This window comes from Phalacrocorax aristotelis, chromosome 4, assembly GCF_949628215.1.
Source record: "Phalacrocorax aristotelis chromosome 4, bGulAri2.1, whole genome shotgun sequence".
NCBI classification, from domain to species: Eukaryota; Metazoa; Chordata; class Aves; order Suliformes; family Phalacrocoracidae; genus Phalacrocorax; species Phalacrocorax aristotelis.
The window spans coordinates 66,678,234-66,699,014 of NC_134279.1; the positions used below are offsets into that span (position 1 = coordinate 66,678,234).

General features: G+C 37.4%; 1 protein-coding gene across 9 annotated transcripts in view; it reads left to right on the forward strand.

Annotated features, from left to right (window-relative positions):
- The window catches only part of FAM184B (family with sequence similarity 184 member B), a 55,166-nt gene that overhangs the window by 23,949 nt on the left and 10,436 nt on the right, over nucleotides 1–20,781 (forward strand). For 7 of the 9 annotated variants that reach the window (XM_075091791.1, XM_075091782.1, XM_075091783.1 and 4 more), the window contains exons 3-6: nucleotides 3,270–4,034; nucleotides 10,061–10,171; nucleotides 19,034–19,246; nucleotides 20,517–20,670. In XM_075091791.1, the coding sequence (XP_074947892.1) occupies nucleotides 3,270–4,034; nucleotides 10,061–10,171; nucleotides 19,034–19,246; nucleotides 20,517–20,670 (1,243 nt within the window). Of the gene's footprint in view, nucleotides 1–2,877; nucleotides 2,988–3,269; nucleotides 4,035–10,060; nucleotides 10,172–19,033; nucleotides 19,247–20,516; nucleotides 20,671–20,781 lie in introns of those variants that run through there. The other 2 variants (XM_075091787.1, XM_075091788.1) reach the window with 2 other exon arrangements.

Consider the following 20,781-nt stretch of genomic DNA (forward strand, 5'->3'; position numbering starts at 1 on the left):
TGCTAGAACCAATTTTTTCATTATGAAAGTCAGGTTCTTACAAGAGTAGTCTTTAACACTACTATAGGGAGACAGAAGTGTCTTTGTCTTTTTTGATTTGAATGCTTTAGCTTTGTCTTCACTGATGAGGTTCAGTTGACTGTTTTCTTTTTTGTTATTTTACATTACCATAAAGAAAAGGAGAAGGGAAATGCCATTCAGTTTTACAGCATTTGGAGGATAAAATAGGATTAGTAAGATGTATTCATATTCACCACACTGTTAATGTTCAAGTGTATGTGTGCAAGAGTGTTATTACCAACCTGTCATACAACTCTCAGTTGCTGTAAAATCAGTACAATGTTTCCCAACACATTCAGTTTTGGAGAACTGTAAGGAGGCAGTAGGCATTGGTATTATGCTAGTAACTCAGAGAGTAATGTAGCGCACTCTTAATTTGTGCGCAATTCTGTCTGTATTGTCAAACTGATCAATTTTAGAGCTGCTTTAAAAAAGCTGTTTATCAACACAACTGTTAAGAGATTTATACTGCATTAGCCAACAGTACGTACACTCGCAAAGTACAGATGCTGAAATACTTTTTCAGTATTTTTCCTTCCAGCACATAAAGTCCCAGATTCATGTCACTTAACTCCAGTCTCTTAAATGAGGTATCTGGAATAGGAACGTAGTAGCTATATTCAGTAGGGAGTGAAAGGCATGTGGAAGGGGCTTGAATTTCATAAAGGACAGAGCAGCAGCCCTCTAAAAATTAAATCTCTTAAGAAGGTTAAGATACTGAGGAATCTGTTTCAGCACTCAAGCTTGAAGATTAAATTTAAAGGCATGCATTTTCAAGTCAAAATTCTTCATTGTGCTTCTAGCCGCTATTGAACAGAAGTGTAGGAATAATAGATAAAGCAGGGAGGCCAGTTTCTTCCGTTCTTTCAAATAACTCATTTAAGATGTTGGTGACGGTCTAATGCTCAGTGGAATTTGGGAAGTCTCTCTGATGAAGAAAGACTTTAGAGGAACCCAAACTCCACCATCAGCCTGAACACAACATAATATGAGACAGGCAGTGCTGCTTTACTAGATAAATTAATCATTAAGAGTGGAAGTCTTTGAGTCACAAAGGCTGGACGTTCATTTATTTTGCTGGTGGAATGAAACACAGAAATGTGATCATCAACATCTGACCTTGCTAATTGAAGAATTGCCCAAACTAATTACTGGTTATTCTAAACCTGTGGGCAAAATTAATCTTTTCCTTGTAGTTTTTATGTCTTCTCCTGAACAGTTACGAAAGGTTCATAGAACAATTTTGGTTAGTGAGGAGAAGGAATCTGCTTGGTATTCTGCAACTATTTCTGTTTCAAAGGAAAAATCATTAAAAATAAGAGAAAATTAACAGCATGTAATCTAAGGCCCAAAAATATACATGTCTAAATGTAGACAATGGCTTCTTGTCTGTTTGTCTTCTGGAATATGATACTGTTACTCTCTTTTATCACTTTTTTTATCCAGAAATGTATCCAGACCATGTTTTGCATTTGTGACTTTCTAAGATTTCTGTACTTAGTTACTGCCAGGGAGGAGGTTGACTACATGCAAGATGTATTTCATAGAATCATAGAATTGTTAAGGTTGGAAAAAACCCTTAAGATCAACGAGTCCAATGGCTAACATATCACTGCCAAGTCTACCACTAAACCATATCCTCAAGCACCATGTCTACCCTTCTTTTAAAGGGTATTTGTGTTTGCTTTCATTTATGGATGACTGAAATTCAATGTTATTCATATACAGGTAGCACAAACAATGGTTAGATATAGCTAAGCAAATTCAATAATTCTGGAGACATCCTCAGGGCTTATACAACACAGAATACAGACTTGTGACATCCTGTGGTCAAGACACCTATTGGTCTCTTAATTGAGGCTTTCCCTGAGGAAATATTGAAGATTACGGGACCAAAATTCTAGTATAATTAAAGAATTATGTGTGACCTTGCTTCTGTATTTATTTATGTACTTAAGACACTTATTTTCTCAAATATCATCTAGGAATGTTTCAGTTAACATCTGTGGGCTCAGGCCAGGCTGAAAATATGTCATAATGTATATACAAATTCCAAACCTTGTTTTGTAGAGTAATAAGTTCCCTCTAAAAAAAGACCCCAACCAACCAAGTGGAAAACCTCCACACATATGTTAATACATAATGTGTTGTTCCTTTTAAGTTAGATAACTATGCCTAGTAGAAACTGAATTAGACCCCTTGTGTCCTAATAGGGGCCTGAAAAGTCAAGCATGTGTCTTTTGAAGGCAGTTACTATGTTTTGCAATTACATATAACTGTGATGTAAGCTTAACATGTACATTTACCAGTTTTGACTCTGAATTCTTCATTTCAGTCTCCTGTGAGCTTCTAAAAGCATTTTCTTGTCAAAACAGTAGTAGCGTGCTTGTACAACAGCTTTGTGAAAGGTCTTTGGTGTTATGTCATGGGTAACAGATGAAGCCTGCTTGGAATAAAAATTTGTCTTATGGTCATGAGAATTATTCTGTATTTTGTAGGAGAAAATAGAACATCAAAAGGTTTAAATCAATTGTTTGAAAAAATTGCTTGTTGTCATCAGAGGCTTACTTGAAACTCCTAAAATCTGATTTCTGATAATCATAGCTGTTACTGAAGTGAGGAAAAAAAACCCTTTTCCCAGACACTTCTCAGAATCAAGCCAAAAGGTGCTTGCAGTTGAGTAATACCTATCTTGAAATGCTGACCAAGCTAACTTGCCAGGTATGCTGCTTCCAGGAACGCATCTTCAGTGGTGTTTTAGTTTGAGTCAAGAGTGCAAAATTTAATCCTCTTACTAACTTTCCTTTCATTTACATCACAGGCTGAGATTGGTCCACACGACCTGGATGTCAGGACTTCAGGCTTCACTCTACAAATCTGCTAATACTAGTCCCCAGCACTTGCTAATGCTAAAGGCAACATGGGAGGTAGTCTTCCTGTGCTGAAGGCTAGGGGAACTGGACTACAATTAAGGAGTCCATTAGCTAAAGAAGGGGCCCTATTTCATTCCCTGTATCAGTTAATAATTGTCCTTAATGTTCCTAATTCAAAAAAAAAAAAAACCCACAAAGAAATAAAACACAACCAAAAAAAGATTAAGCAGTGGCATTTAACTTTTAGCATTTAACATCTTGATAAACGTCGTAACGAAATTCATTACTTCCATTTACCAGATACTTTAATTTCCTAATATTTTTCTTGTTCTATAGGTGATATATGCCCTGAACACTAAGAATGATGAACATGAGGCTAGTATACAGGCTCTGAGAGACGCTCATGAAGAAGAAATTCAGCACATTCTTGCTGAGACAAGGGAAACAATTCTCCAGTGTAAAAGCAAAGCTGAAGAAGAAAAATTGCTGAGAAAACGTATTCAGGCCCTTGAACTTGCAGTAGAACAACACAAGAGACTAAAGGAAGAAGCCTTGGCAGAGTTAACATTGTGCAAGAAGCAGGTGGAAAAGAAGGAGCCGGGAACGGAAGTGAAACAAGCAGAGATGACCCTTTCTACAGGCATGGTAGATACCAATGCAGACTTTGAAAACAAGCTTCTACATTTAAATCAGGAGCCTGATGGACTGCTAAATGAGTGCAAAGCATCCAGGAGAGCAAATTTAGATAAAAAAGTAATTTTAGATGAAAAATACACTGTGGAAGGACAAACTCTACTAAGTGAGATGGAAAACCCGAAGAGTGTGAACGAGAGAGCAGCTGAAGAATATACTCAGAAAACAAGCAAACTGCAAGCCTCTTATGAGAGAGAAAAAGAGGATTTGAAAAATGCTATGCAGCAATCTATGATAGAAGCAAAGAAAAATTGTCAGCAAAGAGAAGTGGAGCAAAGGAAGAGCTCAGAGGCTGAGGAGGGGTTTTTGCTGCAGCAGGTAAAGAAGCTGGAGGCAGACCTGGAGGAGAAAAGCCAGAAGATAAATGAGAGGAAGAAGCATTCCCAGAAGCTGAAGGAGAGAATACAGGTAGAGTATGAGACTGTGATCCCTATCTCTGCCTATAAAAGTGCATATTATTAATTCTTCAAGATTGGGAGGAGGAGGGGTCTTTTAACTATCATATTGAGTCAAATGCTTTGTAAGCACTAAAGCAGTTTTAGAGGCTTAGAACAGAAATAGGAGGGTTATAATGCTGAGAGTTTTAAAGAAAGAGTTAAGATGATTAGTGACTCATTAGGAGAACATTTTGAACACCAGACTCTGTATTTCCTGAGGGAGCAGAGAGGTAAAATTTATCTGTTGACTGAATAGAACTTTTCCTTTCCTGCCCAGAAATATGAAGAGAACAGCAAGCAGGCACTAATGCTAGCAATGAGTATTTACAGAGTACATTTTCTGTTTTCCTTCTAGTTGCCAATAGCTCAGTGCATGAACAGGGTTAGATATGAGACCTGAGCTGGCAGGTTAGGAATCAAGTGCTTTGATTGTATGACGCTTGCAACAGTCACTTGTACCAAGTGACATTTAAAGAAGTGTACTTTACACCGGTGAAGTTTTATGTGCTGAGCTGTGAGACTTTCACCATTAGTTCTCACCTCCCACTTTGCCTGTCTGCCTTAGCTGGTGTATATCTCATACATTGGCAGCACAGCTCTGCAGCCTCTTTCTGCTTAATTGCATCACATGTCAGATGCAGTTTCAGAGGTTGGCACATCATGGGCAATCTGCCAACCAGCTGCATTTGGTATATAAGGTCAGGGTGTGGGAGAGACACTGATGAACTGGACTGATGCTGAAGCACCCAGCCATGCTCTGTGCTCAACAGTTCCACTTCCTTCTAATACTGTTGGTCCCTCCCATCACATAAACTCAGCCATCAGACTTGTCCCCAGCCCTATGATAGCAATCTTGCATATTAGGTAAGAAAACACCTTGAAGGTCTAGACTTGGAGCATGTCAGAATAACAATAATTGTTTCCTGGTGGGAAAGAAGATTTATCTTCTTTAGAGTCAGAGAATCCTGGAATCCTGTAGAGAGCAGGGTCACCCCAGTCAACCGTGTTCCTCCAAGACAACTCTGACCCTCTTCACCATCTGCCCTTGCATCTTGCCTGTCAGTATCATTTTGTTGATGATGCAGAGTTCTGGGCCTCTTCTTTGAGGATTCTCTTGGAGGGAGTTCAGCCTGCAATACAGTCGCTGCCTTTTTGTTTCACAAGATCAGAGGGTGAATTGAATACGCCTTCCCCAACATTATTCAGATGCCATTCTCTCAGCGTGTAGGTCTGTAGCAGAACAACCTCTATTTTCTGCAGAAAAGTGGAAAGGATATAATGAATGGTAGAGAGGCAGATAAACTCAAAATGGTTTATCTCAATGGCTTCACATTGCAAATATTCTGGCAGCAGAGACAGTTTAAGGGTTTGGAACAGCAAAAAAATGCATTTAAACCCGCTCTGTAGGTGAAAGATTTATATCATGGAACTGCGCTAAGAGAGAAAACGAGCATTTATTTCAGATGACAAAAAATGAACATATGTAATAAACGTAGAAGTAATGTTATGCATATTTTAGGATTTGGAAGTGTAGCTTAAGGGAACACAGCAAGAAATTCTGGAATCAAAAGGTATAGTGAAAAAAGTGGAGGAAGATCTAAGTGCAGTCAAAGAGAGAAATACACTTCAAGAGAAGGAAATCGTGAAAAAGCAGGTAAGATGCTCATTAATGTCATTCTGAAGTATTTCCCTTGTTAGTAGTCACTCAGATTGGAAATTCCACAAGTTAGTTATGCTATTTGAAATGGAAATTTTGATACCACAGAAGATATGGAAACTATATTGAATTCCCAAAGCAAAGCTATTAATAAGTAGATGAACTGAAACATCAAATAACACAGCTGCAGCAAACGACTTCCGCTAAACAGAGCGAGAACAAGAGTGGCTCTGAAGATGCGCAAGAGCTTGAACAGGTGGTTTGCTCTCAAATGGCATGCTTCAAAGGCATGGCATGCTGAAAATACTGAAATCAACATCATTTTTGCATTAAGAATAATGGCTTTTGGGTTATTCTACAGCAGTCAGTTCTGTAAGATTCACAGATCTCTGAGCTCATCCAGTGGAACGCTGACTCGTGTTCACAACCTGCAGTACATAAGTTGCTGCAATGACAGCAAAGAAACAACTGGCATCCTTGAGCTAGACCAGGGCAGAGTGTTCATCTTCTGCTGTAACCAAAATCTTAAAGAGAACAAGTTCAAAGGCAGACTTGCTCTGTTGAAGTCATGTTGGAATACTGATTATTTTTTTTTAATATATAAAAGAGTTCTTCTGAAAAGCTATGCAGAAATAATACCACAAATAACTTCAGTACAATCAGGACTGTAAGTATCCTGAGATTTCCTTCTGCACAATGTCTCCCCTGAAACAATTGTCCGGCCCTGAATCTTTTCTATATTTTTTTATTTCTCCTAGAATATTGTTATGCTAGCATTCTGGAAAATTAGACCTGTCATCAGAGACATAACAAAAACCAAATTGTCCTTTGTGCTTTTTCACAGAGCTAAGGTTGTCCTTGAGGAAGCCTGCATGGTTGGAAGTGAGTCATGCACCCAAACTCAAACCAGAACAGCAAAAAACCCCCATCCCTAGGCTGCAGAAGAGGCATACAGCCCTGAATCATGACAGTTATACATTGTTAACTAACAAAGCCGTATTTTTTGGTGGGGTATATCCACCTAAATAGCATATTCCCGATGAATAGATTCCTGTGACCCCAGAATTCTACCCTGGCTTTGTCATTTTATATAGCTAGTGTGTTTTATAGACTATGGAAACTGTAGCTATTTAAAAAGAGAGTATGAATAAAAGACAGAGAAAACATGCTTTGTAAAGGCAAGCATCAGTCCCATAAGGAAAAGATTTGTCTGAAGGAATAGCCATTAAAAGGGCTGGTAGAGCTTGTAATGAAGCATACAAAGGAAATCAAGCCAGCCTAAAATTTCGTGGAAGTTGAAAGAAAAAAAATGCAGAAGGTAGGAATGTTCTTCTATTTATAGATGCTCTAATTCGTCTGGTTTTAATCTTATTGGTCACAGTGACATCATTTGAATTGTCCTTTCTGGAGGCACTTTGAATTAACATTAAATGCAAGGATTTTCTCGCTTTGGTCTTACTGAGAAAAAAAAAAAAAGGAAAAAAACAAGTCAAGCTGATGTTTTTCTGTGAAAAGCTCCAGAGGCAGGAAGATGAATTTATCCTTGATGTGGTAAACTGCCTTCTTAGAAACACTTAACCTTGCATGCTTTGCAAGTGACAGTTGGAGTGATTAATATAAGGTCCCTCCTGAAGAAAAATGTATTGTAGGTGTATTCCAATTTGTGACTTAAATTTCCATGTATTGCTGCTGTGAAATACTCAAATACATTGATTTAATCACAAGTTTGCTTTGTTTAGGCAGAGGATTCAATTCTGCAAAGTGTTGGTAAATGGGTTCAGAGTGCAGGTGTTACCAATGACATGATGACTAGTTACAAACAAATACATGCATATATATGTCCTTATTTAACTTTAGTCAGAAAGAGTGCTCATCATCTGGATCCAGACAGGTTACCTGAGCAATACCTTTTCTCAATGTGTTTTAAGTGGCTGAGCTGTAATTTTTGTTGTCGGTGTGCATTAGCAGCAATCGGCTTAAGAGATACTGCAGAGAATTTCACTTTCATGAGACCTGCTGTCTGTGGCTGAATCCTTTGGCTTGAGGAAATTTGCGATCTGTAATGTTTCTGTGCAGTAGGAACCTAAATGTGAGCTGAAATCTATTCAAATGGAGGAAAACCTTGAAACACGTGTTTAGTTTTAAGCACATGCTTTAATGCTTGGTGAAGCTTACAGCCTAGTGCATACCCAAGTGGTTTGCCAAAACAGGGCATAAACTAAGGAGGAATTTAGTTTGTCTCCTTATGTACTTGTGTGTTTGTCAGACATAATCTGACAAAAAAAAAATAGTTAGAGCAGTTGGTACAATTGGACAATCAGACTACTGTTCAAGCGTTCTTTAGACCCTTCTTGGTGCTAAGAATGTACTTGTACCATTTGTCCCAGTTTTAATGCTGCTATGCCTTTCTGACTTCAGAATCATCAACTTTCTGACTTTCTGACTTGAGAATAATCAAACCACTTGCCGACAGGTTCTGAAGTCATAAGAAGCATGCAGCTCCTATCACTAAATGTTGAGCTTCATAGTACCTTCTAGATTTTGGAGAGTAGGAATTATGTTAAGTGCTTGTCAGAAGAACTCATTTCTTCCTATGAAACTGCTGAGGTTTATACATTTATGCATCTCATTTCTCAAAAAGGAACCTGTGAAAGTAAATTATTTTATCTGGTTTTGAAAGTGCTCACATTTGATCAGTATGTGAAGATGCAGTTCTTTAAGGTACACAGTTAAAAGGCCTTTGCCTTTTATGTAGTGTATTCTTTTATGTGAATAAGTTCGTACAGGTATTCTTAAAATAATGCGAGGCTGAAGCTCTTCATATGACTCAGATCAAACTTAAATATCACACACTTTATACTTCAGTAAAAAAGGCATAATAGTAGGCATTTATTGCTTATAGGTAGTAAGTATTATTGCTCATAACCATCTCTTCTTAGAGACTGATATTCATTAAATCAGAAAAATCTTGAGTTAGTAAAACCTAGATTGAATGACAGTATTTTTGATCCCTAATGCTATTTATATCCTCTGGTGCGATTAAGGAACCGTAACAGCAGTTCGAGAAGTATTGTATCTATTTTGTGGATAGCAAAATTAAGATCTAGAGAAGGAATTCAGTTGGCAGAGTTGCAGGGGGAATGCTGCAAACACCTAGTCTTCAGGTTTTCATCAAAAAGACCATTATATCCTCCTTTTCTTACAGGCAAAACTAAAGTTAATTTCTCCCTTGCAATATTCATGTCTCTGTGTTTATTTCCATCCTTTAATTGCTACCTAACATTTATCCTGTTTTTAAACTGTGAAATTCTAATGTATTCTCTTTTATTTCATTATGAGTTGCAAGGAATACGTCACTATCACCTGTCCTCCTGTTTCCTAATATCATGCCACCCTCCCAATGATTATCACTTCCTTAATTTTTAGGTACTTTTTCTGTTATCTTGAATTCTTAAGTCATTGTATTATAAAAATGGTGCAGGGTGGCATTGAGAAAAGGCTGTACAGGATGGGGGAGGTGTTAAATTGCTATTTTTTTCTCTATTTCCTCCATTTGTGGTGTCTGAAAATATGGTAGAATATTTTTTTGAGTCAGCAAATTGGCACAAAAAGGAAGAGCAAGCACACTAATAAGCTTGTAATATATATCACTTCAGGACATTTCTGGAAGTTGCACATTCAGTTTTTCTACAATAAACGATTGCTTGTGTTTGCTACTAGTGATTGCTACAAGGTCTTGGTCACTGTCTTGCAGGTGGTATTATCACTGATTTTTCAAAAACTATTTCCAGCAATAAGGTGATAATATAGTCTTCAATTTTTTATTTTATTTTATTTTTACTTCCTCACTGGGATTTTCTTTATGGATACTATAAGATAGTGCCTCCTTTGATTCCTTTTTCCACTAATTGCCCATTAGCTAGTCATCTGGTTTTTTATACGGTCAATGTATATTTATGGTTTTTCAGATCTTGTAGGTGAGTCTTGCATACGAAATTATTTTTGAACATTAACACTGCTCAAGGCAAAACAGTCTGACTCTTCATGCTCTGTACGGTTTTCCACCTCAGGGAAGCTTTCAGTAGATGAGGATTAAGTGAGCTGTATTGTCTAACACTAGTATTAGAAAGAGCCAAACCAAACTGTTAATACTTCTTTGAATAATACATGAATGACATTAAAAGATAGTAGTATGTATTATTGTGTAAACAGTACCATGTGTTACTGTGTAAACTGCTGTATTGTCGAGGTTAATGTAGAAGAAATGTTCTCTCTCATGCTGCATGTTTTGTACCAGCTATTGCATGCTCTTTTGTTTTTGTTTTTTTTTTTAACTTTAGGAGCTCCAGGCACAGCTAGAGGAATTTAAAAGAAAATCTGAGTGTGGGCTAAAGCAACTAGAGAAAGAGAAAGAAGTCCTAACTGGGAAACTTCAAAACTCTTCACTTGAGGTAAACAGGGCATACCTGTAGCTCAGTAATAAAAGGGCTCTCCATTTTCCCCCTCACTTGAGAGATTCTTCATTAGATTTTATTCATAGTTTGTGTGACTGTCATTCAAGAAAATATGCAAGGACTCTAGATAGAAATAACAAAAAGTACTGCTCCTGAACATCTATGAAGATTTTGAGAATTTTGATAAATTTCATATATCACTCTTCGGAGATATATTAAGGCTCTTTGGTAAGGAGTTTGGCTGTATGAAGGTTGGATGGTGACTCTGCTCATCTGTACATAGGGCTAAGTGAGATCAGAATCTTCTTTACAGCTCTTGTTGACTTTTTGATTTTTTTTTGAGTGTGTGTATAGATATAAAAAGGCCTGCTTGCTTGCTCCCCTGAGCAAGAGAATTGAATGGAAAAAAAGTCAAATAGATTGTTTCTGTTCTGCCTGCTTGATGGTAAGGGTGGTAACTGAAGCAGATTGGAATGTGCAGTAATTTAGTAGATATTAATAGCTAGGTATGCATCTCTCTACATTCTCAAGATCAAGAATGAAGTAGAGAAAGCACTGTGACCCCAAAGTAGCTTTGAAGCTGTCATAGCTTATATACTGTTCCCCACTCCGGTTACACCTAAATCATAATGCAAATCTGTGGACATGAATTAATCTGCAAATAAATACCTGAGATGTGTTAGTATTAGATTATCCACCTGAAACAGCTGTAATGTATAGTCAGTTGCAGGCCAAGTGATGCAAATTTTCTGGATTAGTATATCTGCCAAAATATTTATACAGGAAAGTGTCATTATTTGAAAAGACTTAACAGGTTGCATAAATCATTTTCTGCCAAAACAAAAGCAGAACCCCTACAAGGCAATTATTTGCCCGGGTAAAGAGTTCACCTTTAAAATTTCTGACAACTGTGAATATATATTTTTCTCCCTCTCAGGCTCCCCTTTTGTGTTGTTCAGTTCTTTCTGGCAAATGCTATCTGCTTTAAAATATTACATACAGGGTATTTCCTTTTCTTCAGTGTGATCATGTAAAGTTTTTGCCTGTGAACATTTCAATACTTCCATCTCATGGATAAGCTATAAAGCAACTGCTTTAACAGAACTAAAATCAGTGTCCTAGTGAAAATTTCTGATGATGCTCAGTGCTGCATTTATTTTTCTACCCCAAGTATACCATTCCATTTCGTACCTTTTTCAGAAGAATAATGAAATGATTTGTGATGGTCCATTCTGGGAGATTATGGATGAGTGGACACATTTTCACCATGAGAATTTGTCATCCATTTCTTTGGGTTTTTTTTCCTGCCAATCCAGGTTTTGAGGCTCTAAGAATTTATTAAGCAAAATGAGGATATTCCCAAATATTGAAAACTTCTTCAGTCTAGTTCAAGAAAAGTTATAAGCAACTGGAATTAGGTAGCTCACGCTGTGGAACTACTGAATTACAAATAGCCCCTGTTGTTCTAAGTGACTGTTTATAATTTCCATTGCTTTATATCTTCACTGATCCTAACCAGTTTCACTTCCAGCAAGTTCAGTGGGAGCTTGCAAGGAAACAGCTCCACGAAAGTTGAAGACCTAGATCTTTCTCAGCTGGCATTTTTAGACTCTGAGTGGCCATAGTAAGTTCTTTTTGAGTGTTCAAAGACAGAAAAAGGACAAATAGGCTCATCGGGGGCTAAGCAAGAAGCTGGCCCTCCTCTCCTACCTGCTTCCACTTTCCCATATGCCATTACTCCTGCTTGGTGCAGCATGTTCCAGCAGTCAGGGCACATGTTATCATTTACTGTGTAACACCTGCTTTTTCTCCCATTCATGCTGTACTAGCTGTACTAGTTCTGATGCAACATGGTCTCTTCCCTTTCATTTCTTCTGTAAAACAGTTTTGTACATTCTGGTATCACAGTTGGATTCTGGCATTCTATCCATTTCCCAGTCTTAGAATACAGAATTTAAGTGTAGTTCTTACTGTTCTTAAAGTTCTGGCTAAATCCTGGGTTTAGGATTTAACAAAAACCATGAAAAAGTTTCATTACACATTTTCTGCAGGTTCTTCTCTGAGAGAATTTCAGGTCAGTCCAACCTGTGCTGACCTATATAGCATGACTTCTTTGCACCTAATGCAAAATATGGGTTCTCAGAAAATCAGCTGTCTTTATTCTTTTCCAAATTCCCCTAAATGTACATATTTTTACAAAATTATCTTAGTTCACTCAAAGCTGAAAATTTACCATGATATTCTGGCATCCCTAGGTAATGCCTGAAAGTTATACTGGTTTGAGGTGTGAGGGGAAGAGATGGAAGGGAGGAGCAGTGGCATGCTGTCTGATCTCATTCTCTTGTGTATATTCATGCAGGTGGTGTATTCCACTGAAAGGTCTCAAAGAAATCAAAAGGATTATGATATGAAGGAATTATTGTTCACATTTTGTAAATGGAAAAAGTGAGGCAGTGGGTCATCAAATTACTTCCCCTGAATTCACACATTCAGGGCAGAAAAATACCTTAGAATCTAATGATGCTCCCAAAAGGGAAGAAATGCTCCCTCTGGAGAGAAATTTTGCGCTTTTTTTTTTTTTTTGTACTCTAGAAGTTACTTTCTGAACCAATTACTTGGCCGTATTGCCACAGAAGGGAAGTAATTTCAACTTACAATACTTTCCTTACATAAATATGTGAATATTCACAGCCAAGAAACCACCACTTACTATACAACGTTATGTTTCACTGAGGGCATGATTCCCATCTGGGAGCCTTTGCAGTGGCTCATCCCAGAGCTTCCGCCTCAAAGGTTAGGCAATGTGCTGTTACTAATCCAGTTCTAACCTGGATACAATTTCAGATCTAAAAATAGCTTCCTTGGCTGCATAAGGCATGTTTTTGGTTGGGCTGACATAGCTAGAACACTATGCAGAGTCGACAGAATCATCATAATTCCATCTCTCTGGGGATGCACTTTTATGTATTACATATACATACACAGAAATACAGTATTTCTGCATTACTAAGATTTTTCTGGATCAGGAATTCAGATTCACGCCTATTTGGTCCTTTGGAAGGAAGGATGTGAGATTCTGAGTCAAATGCTAATTCATTAGGAGTCGTCCAGTTCCTTGCTTTTGCACCACAGGATCTCTTCAATGTGTTAAAGGGGCTATTCTGGAATTAGAAGGTACATAGAATAGAAGTGCAGGCATCCACCTTGTCATGGTATAACTTCGAACAAGGCTAGCACAGCAATGCCCAAAGCCATGATGGAGATCTTGTAGGTACCACCAAAGAGCAGCAGTAGAAACGTGCCTAGTGTGTTCACACCTGTCCCTCTGGTTAGGAATTGCCATAGGTTTAGGAAGACAGTTAACTGTGAACTTAACCGAAGTAACTGTGAAATAAGCCTAAAGACAACAGTAAAATATAATTTCATTATTTTGTTACTTATACCATGTTACTGTTTTGATGTAATAACATCATAGTATGAGTAAAACGCTGTAGCATTTGGGTGCCTGATTTTAACTCTGAACAAATTCTCAATTGTGGTGACTTATAATACATCAAAAAGCAGTTTTAAGTCTTTTATATAAATTCATTCCCTAGCAATGCATTGAGAAGCTTGGATCTTTCTACTTAAAAGATACAGGAAGTCAAAATATTCTCTCTGATTCCAACTTTAGATCTTGCCTTTGAGATTTCACATTTCTTATGTACAATAAATAAAAAAAGGGGAGAGCAGACATAAGATAGACTTCAAGTATTAATAGTGCTTGCAAGCACGGTGAATCAAAATAAAGCAGAAGTCAAATGGGGGAGCCAACTGTGATGACATGGACAGCCTTATACTTGCCCAGTATTTTTGCCCGTGGGCTATCAAAGCCTGAGAGGTGGTACTTCAAAAGAATAAATCCATCCTTCCCAGGAGAAGGACAGTAATTATGTTTACAAAAGAATGAAACTCGAAAGACTTTTGAAATATTTCAAAACTCATCTGTCATCTTTTAGCAATAGTTGTTCATTTCTTCTTTACTTGGAGGACAGTGGGAGGCAAAATCAGCTGTCATAAGAAAGGGCAAGTACAAACATAATCCTGAAATTTGAAAAGAATTCAACAGAGCCTAGAAATATACTGCTGCCTGGAGTTTATACTGCAAGTAGGTAGTAGTTGCATCTTTAAGATGAATTTATGCAATTAGGGTGGATAAAAGTGAATGAATAGTGGTATTAGAGGTATGGTTTTTTAATGAGCCTTTGTTTTGCAGCAGGAAGGCATTATAAAAGAATGTCGCTGGTCTGTTAATAGTAAAAGGAGCCAAAGAGATTCTGGACGGATGTGAGTTGGCGTAGTTTCATTGGCTTAAATGTTGCTTTACCAGTTTTACAAATTGAGGGTCTGGCTATCTGTTTTGAAGTAACGAAACACAATAAAATGCCTGGGCACTGCAAAATATTCCAGAGAAGGATTTGCATTGGTGGATTTGAAAGTTCTTTTAATTCAAAGACAGGAGGAGGAAACCTGATGGGATGGAAATGTTTGTTTCTTAACCTCTGATATGTTAGAAGTAGCAGGTTTCATGAGAAAAGTCTGTTTGTATCCCTGATGTATTTGTGTAGGTCTTTTTCCCTAAATCACGGAAAAATAATGTTTTTAGAAATACTTTTCCATCTGATTTCTTACTATTTTGTTCTCCGTTGCTACCAATTTACTGCTTAGCCTATTTCTAGTTAGTATGATTTTATGTTTCATACTAGTAATGCTTTGAACCAGTAATTATCTATGAAGAGAGTCTGGAAGGTTAATAAAGTTGTGACCACTGCCAAAGTTTATATACACCTCCTTTCATCTTCCCCACCTAGATGAATATTTAATTTGCAGAAGAAATATTCCAAGTGACATATTTCCTGTTTCAAATTTTTCTATTGGAAAATAAACAGCCTACTCTTCTGGCACATCTTTTTTACTCACTGGCTTCCTTTCACGAAGCCCAGAAAAAAATGCTTGCTTAAGTATAGTAATGGTAATGCAAATCACATCAGCTGATGCAGGGGACTGTACAGCATTAAGTGTTTCACATCAAAGGTTGGTTTTATAAGGAACTGCAGTACTAAAACCTTAAGTGTTTCTTTTCTGTATATAGGAAAACATTGTCTTGAGTTCAATAGACATTAAGACAAAGTGTTTTACCTGTAACCAGAAGCCAAACTGCCCATTTTGTTAAATCATATGATTTACCACTTATTTAAAAAAAAAAAAAAAAGCAGCAGCTCTGGAAACAAAGGTGTGCTTGGCAAGTGTTTTTGGCATCTGCCTGTTCTTGGAGTGTATCCAGGCCACAGATAGATCCCATCACACAGACACATTAAAGACAATTAATGCTTTTCATTAAGAATAACATTTAGTAATTTTTCTTCACTAGTTTTTTCCAGACAGATAGTTTTCTTTGTGTTTAATTGGATGACATAAAGGAAGAAGCCAAGAAATGACTGGATGATTAGTTAACTTAAACTCACAGTTTGGGGCAGCTGAAGCTAGGTGCTCTTTCAAATTTCCAAGCTCAAGTCAATTTGGTTGGATAGCTTCAGAGAAATTCAAATGTACCATGTTGGTTTGAAGTTGTTAAAGAAGTGATAAAACTAATCTTTCATTTTCTGGCACTTAAAAGAGAACAAAATAAAAAACTTGATTCACAAAACACTGGGTGGAGGAATGTGTGTTTTCTTCTTATCTACCAGCCTAGCATTCCCGTGATGTGTGGGATACCTAGGCTTGGGGTTTTTTTTCTTCTGTATTTTAGCTTTCTCACCATTTAGAGGGTTCCCTTGTCACTGGGTTATAGGGTAAAACAGTGAGCTACAGGATGCCACCCGTTGCCACTTGTCATTGGACAACCTAGGCCTTCATCTCTTGGCTAAGTGTCCCACTCATCTTCATATGCACATGCACATACTCTCCTGCTTTCTCGATTTTACTGTGCCTCCATGCTTCCTTTCTTTCTCTCTCACACACACACAAAGCAGAACCACTGCTGACATCTCTTCTTCCCCTGTGTTCTGTGAATAAAACCATTTGTCTCCTTGCAAATGATGAAATAATTTAAGTTTTAAAAACATTTAATTCAGTCTGGAGGAAATATTTTAATTTTTCATTTGATGTGTACATTCAAAAATGTTTCCTTTGGATTGATTTGACTAGAATTTTTATTGATTGCTTGGTTTGGCCACCAAATAGGAGGTCAACTGCCCAAGCTGGTAGCTTTGCTAAAGAGTTTTTAAATAAGGGTCATCTCTGCTTGCAGACTTCTGTCATGTCTAAATTACAGATACTGTTGTAGATCTCAGAACATGTGAAACATCAGTAATAAACTGATGTAATAAACTAAGCATCTACCCCATCTGGTGAAGGAAATCACATTAATTATAATAGTAGTATGGCCCTTTGTGAGCAAGCTGTTGGAAGTGGCTCAGAGGGAAACTGAAGTACATAATCAGTGATGATCAGTAATGACCACCACCAATAATTGGAAAAAAGGAACCTGACATGTGGATTTGAAGTGAAGGACAAACTCTGTTTAAATGGAAGGAATACTGTATACTGGGTTGTGTATAGGAATAGCAGTTCTGCAGCTGTGAGCCTGCTCAAAGACACAACAGTAATGCTTTCTTGTAGCTGCTTACAGAGGCACAGAAACCACATTTAGTAAAGGAAGTTATGTAGCTCTCATGAGACACGTGTGTGTTCAAGCAACAGGTTTTGAATTATCTCCACAGCACATGAAGTCCATGAGCATTCATGTTTCACACGAATTGTGCTTCCATAGAAATAAATCATCTTCATCTGATATTCTGTGAATGCAAACTTTCTACTCAAAATAATAAACTAACAACAGACCAGATAGAGCAAGTTTTTACAATGTTTTCAGGCCCTTATTTACTTGCTCTGTAGGAAAAACAATTGGACAATTTAATCAAGCAAATATAACTCTTTCTAAGCTGTGGGTGTCTCCAAAACAAAAAGGTTCACATTCATTTTTCTTCTTTTATATCAGGATTCATTTCTGGGGCATAAAGACTTGTATAAAATCTAGAGAGAAGGGAGCAGATGCCAAGAAATTCTAAAAGCAGAAATCGGGACTAGATGTAGAGACAAGTCAAGGTTCAATGTAGTTGAAGGTTGTGGTCATAAAGTGGGAGTACAGAATGTCCTTTCTCCGAAAGGAGTTGAGACCTTGGGAACTGATACGTGCTTTGTGGTTTGCAGCATTTTGAGCCTTCATAGCACAGTTCCGAGCTGGGAACCTGAGAGACTAATAGAGGCTTAGAGAGTAGTTGGATGAGGGCTGCGAATGATCCATCTGTGAATGGAGAAGGACCTCTGGAGAGGGAAAGGAGAGAACACATTGCCTGGAAGAGAGAAGCTGGTGTGCTTAACCAGTATGAGAAAGAACAGAGTCATGAGCTAGCAGAGTACATCATCAGAAAGTATTCCTATGGTTTGGAGAGATCTGGCATTGCTCATTAGTATCTCCCTTTGGACAGTGCAATGCTGGCTGTGGCCATGAAGTTAATGAGGAGTAAGGCCTTCACACAGCATGTCTCCTTTTCTCTTATGTAACACAAAATATACCAGGAAGTGCTATGCGAATGAAACATGGAAGGATGTAGACACCTTCACCCGCTTAGTAAATCTTCATCCAGCTTTTGTGGTGCTGCATCAGAAACGACCACGTGTTGTGCAGTTGAAGTTACAAGCAACTATTTAGCTCGCTAAAGCTACAGTGCTTCCTCAACTAACAAACTGTCTTTAGCATGCAAGGAAAAAATTGAAGGCAATGCTGAAGAAGAGAAAAAGAACATGTATTAGGGTAGAAGAATAGGATGGAGTCACAGGTTATAATCTGTATCATATCCAATTTGCAGGTGTCTGTAACATTTGAATCGTTTAAAGTCGTGAAATTCTAAGGAAGCCAACTTCTTCCTTTCACAGTTTGAATTCTGTTTCTCTGAGGCTGGAAAGTGCAAGTATATAAAAATCGGAAAACAGACCATCCTCTTTCACAAGCTCCCAAAAAGAAAAGGCGAGAGACGCAGAGGTTTTGCAGGAGGCATGGCAGAGCAAAAAGCAGACTTGGAAGTCAGATACAGCAGCAAAAATGCTAACCGGTCATACTAATTATGCATGCTCCTTCTATGCAGAAGGCAGTTCTTCAGAATTTCACAGCTTTGATGTTAGGAATGGCAAATTTAAGAAGAACGGCAAATACAAATTTTTCCTGAAAGTTTAGAAAACCTACCAGATAGGAAAGAGAACAGACTCTTCCTTCCTTCCCCTCAACAACAACAAAAAAACCCATCAAGTTATCCTTTATAAATAGGTATTTTTTGTTACATTTGTGTCAGCCATTATAGGCATGTTTACTGTATTTAGTAATTAAGCTAAGAGAGGGGAGAAGATAAAACAAATGTGAAGTCTGATGTGCAGAATTCTTGTTTCCATTGATTCTGATCTACTGCTTTATATAGATGGACACTGCAGTTACATCTGCAGGATGACAATAAGCACAGCATTAAGCCTGCCTCCTGGTTTGTGCTATAATTATTGTGCAAGTTGAACTATGGATTGTACATGTGAGATGGAGAGAATTTGAAAAGAAATAATTTAAGAAAAGTACTTGGTGGGCAGCAGACAGTATATGCAGAAGGAATGTTATTCTTCACTGAAAAAAGGGCTCCTTCCTGGCATGAAACAAGCATCTTGCTATTTTTCATAGAGCAACACGAGTTCATAAAATGTACTTAAATTTATATAATTCCTCTCCATTGTGAATGCAGCCATTAATCCTGTCCCGCTGACTTACTTTTCTGGAAGGTGGCTCAGCTGAAGCAAATATTAGATGAACAAGCAAATAATTTCAAGGAGTCTCTGAAGAAGCATAACCTACAGTCCAACAAAGAAAAAGAGAAGCTTTTGCAGGATCTCCAAAACACCATTAAAGAAAACCAGAACGTTAAGCTGCAGCTGGAGGCATCACATCAAAAAGTCTTAAAAATGTTGGAGAAAAGCAAAAATCAGGAACTCAAGGTCAGTTTATGACATACTACAGTAAAAAAAAATCATATTTGTGGGATAGAACATATTACTGAAAGCCAATTATCAAAACTCAGTTATCCCCAGTTATCTTATTGATGGGTTGCCATTGTTGCAGATAATGAATTATTCTGTGATTTTGAAACCTCATCATCTTCAGGTTGTTGGGGTTTTGGTTTTATTTTTGGTTGTTGTTTTTCTAAAAAAAATTTCAGTATTTGAACTTAGACCACAGTGCAAAGGAAGTAGTTTCATAAAATAATATAGCCTACCCTCTACAGTTAGGTGGCAATGAATACAAGTTCCTCTAGCTGTGCTCTTGCTTCAGAAATGCAAGGGAATTCCTAAGCGTATTATTAACAAGACAGTTTTATTCTTTTTCATCTATTATTAATTTATGTATAAATACTTTAAAAGTATAATAGACATGTATAATGATGTGTATTGCCTTAGATACGTTCAAGAAATCAATTCTGTAAATGGATAACCAAAGCTTTTAAAGGTTCAAGTGGATTTATTTCAGTGAGAAAATGTTAATGCAATATATTGAGGTTCTAAAGAACGTTGCTGTGTGAGAAAAAAACCAGCTTAAAACATCTACATGTGATTGTGAGATGGAGTTCAGATGTCCCCATTGAGATGGCACACCTTAGAAAAAACCTACTTATAAAACATATGTAGTAAAACCATCCTAAGTCGAATTTAATATCTTGTTTATATATTCAGAATAAAATCCCAGCTTTAATGAAACCAAGCTGAAGGCAGTAAGTTGGCAAAAATGAAGCTGAGGATAGGATTTTGCTTTCAGGGCCAGTACAGAGAAACTGCTCTGTTGTTTACAGTGTATCAGCGGCACTTCTAACGACAGTGGAAGTTTTAGCAGAGAAAGATACAAGAAAAGACAGAAGCCTTTGTCTGACACACTGCGATAAGTAACAACATACAGGTCAAACGTGGGAAGCTTTGTATGTTGAATAATAAAACATCTTTCTAATGCGAAATAGTGCAAAGATGTCAGTGTTGTTATTTCATGATGTACAACAAATCTAGCAGATGATATCTTAATAATGTATTTTGTCCCTATTAAGTTTTATTTTTTAACTTCAGCTCATTTTTATTCTTGTGCTGATAAGTTTCATGTAAAGTGGTGCTGAAAATAAAAGTTCTACAATGAAAGATCAGATTCATCCTGGCATTACAAGTGAAAAAACAAGGTGATAAATAGGCTCCAACTTTGTTTTTTTGGGGGGGCTTTTGCTTACAGGAGGCAGAAGAACGTCTGAAAAAGGAATTTAATGAGACTTTCAAGATTCAACATCAGTCTCATAGGCTAGAAATACAAGCCTTGGAAGAGAAAGCAAAGAAAGAATTACATGATGAACTGAAGCAGATACAGAAGCAGCAAACCCTGTTGCTAGGTACAATGTATCATGTCATGCACAGCTCTTACTGCTTGATTATATGCTGAAAAGCACTGGCTTTCCTCCCATTCATTTTCTTCCCCATGTTCTGGAAACGCAGGCCTTTGT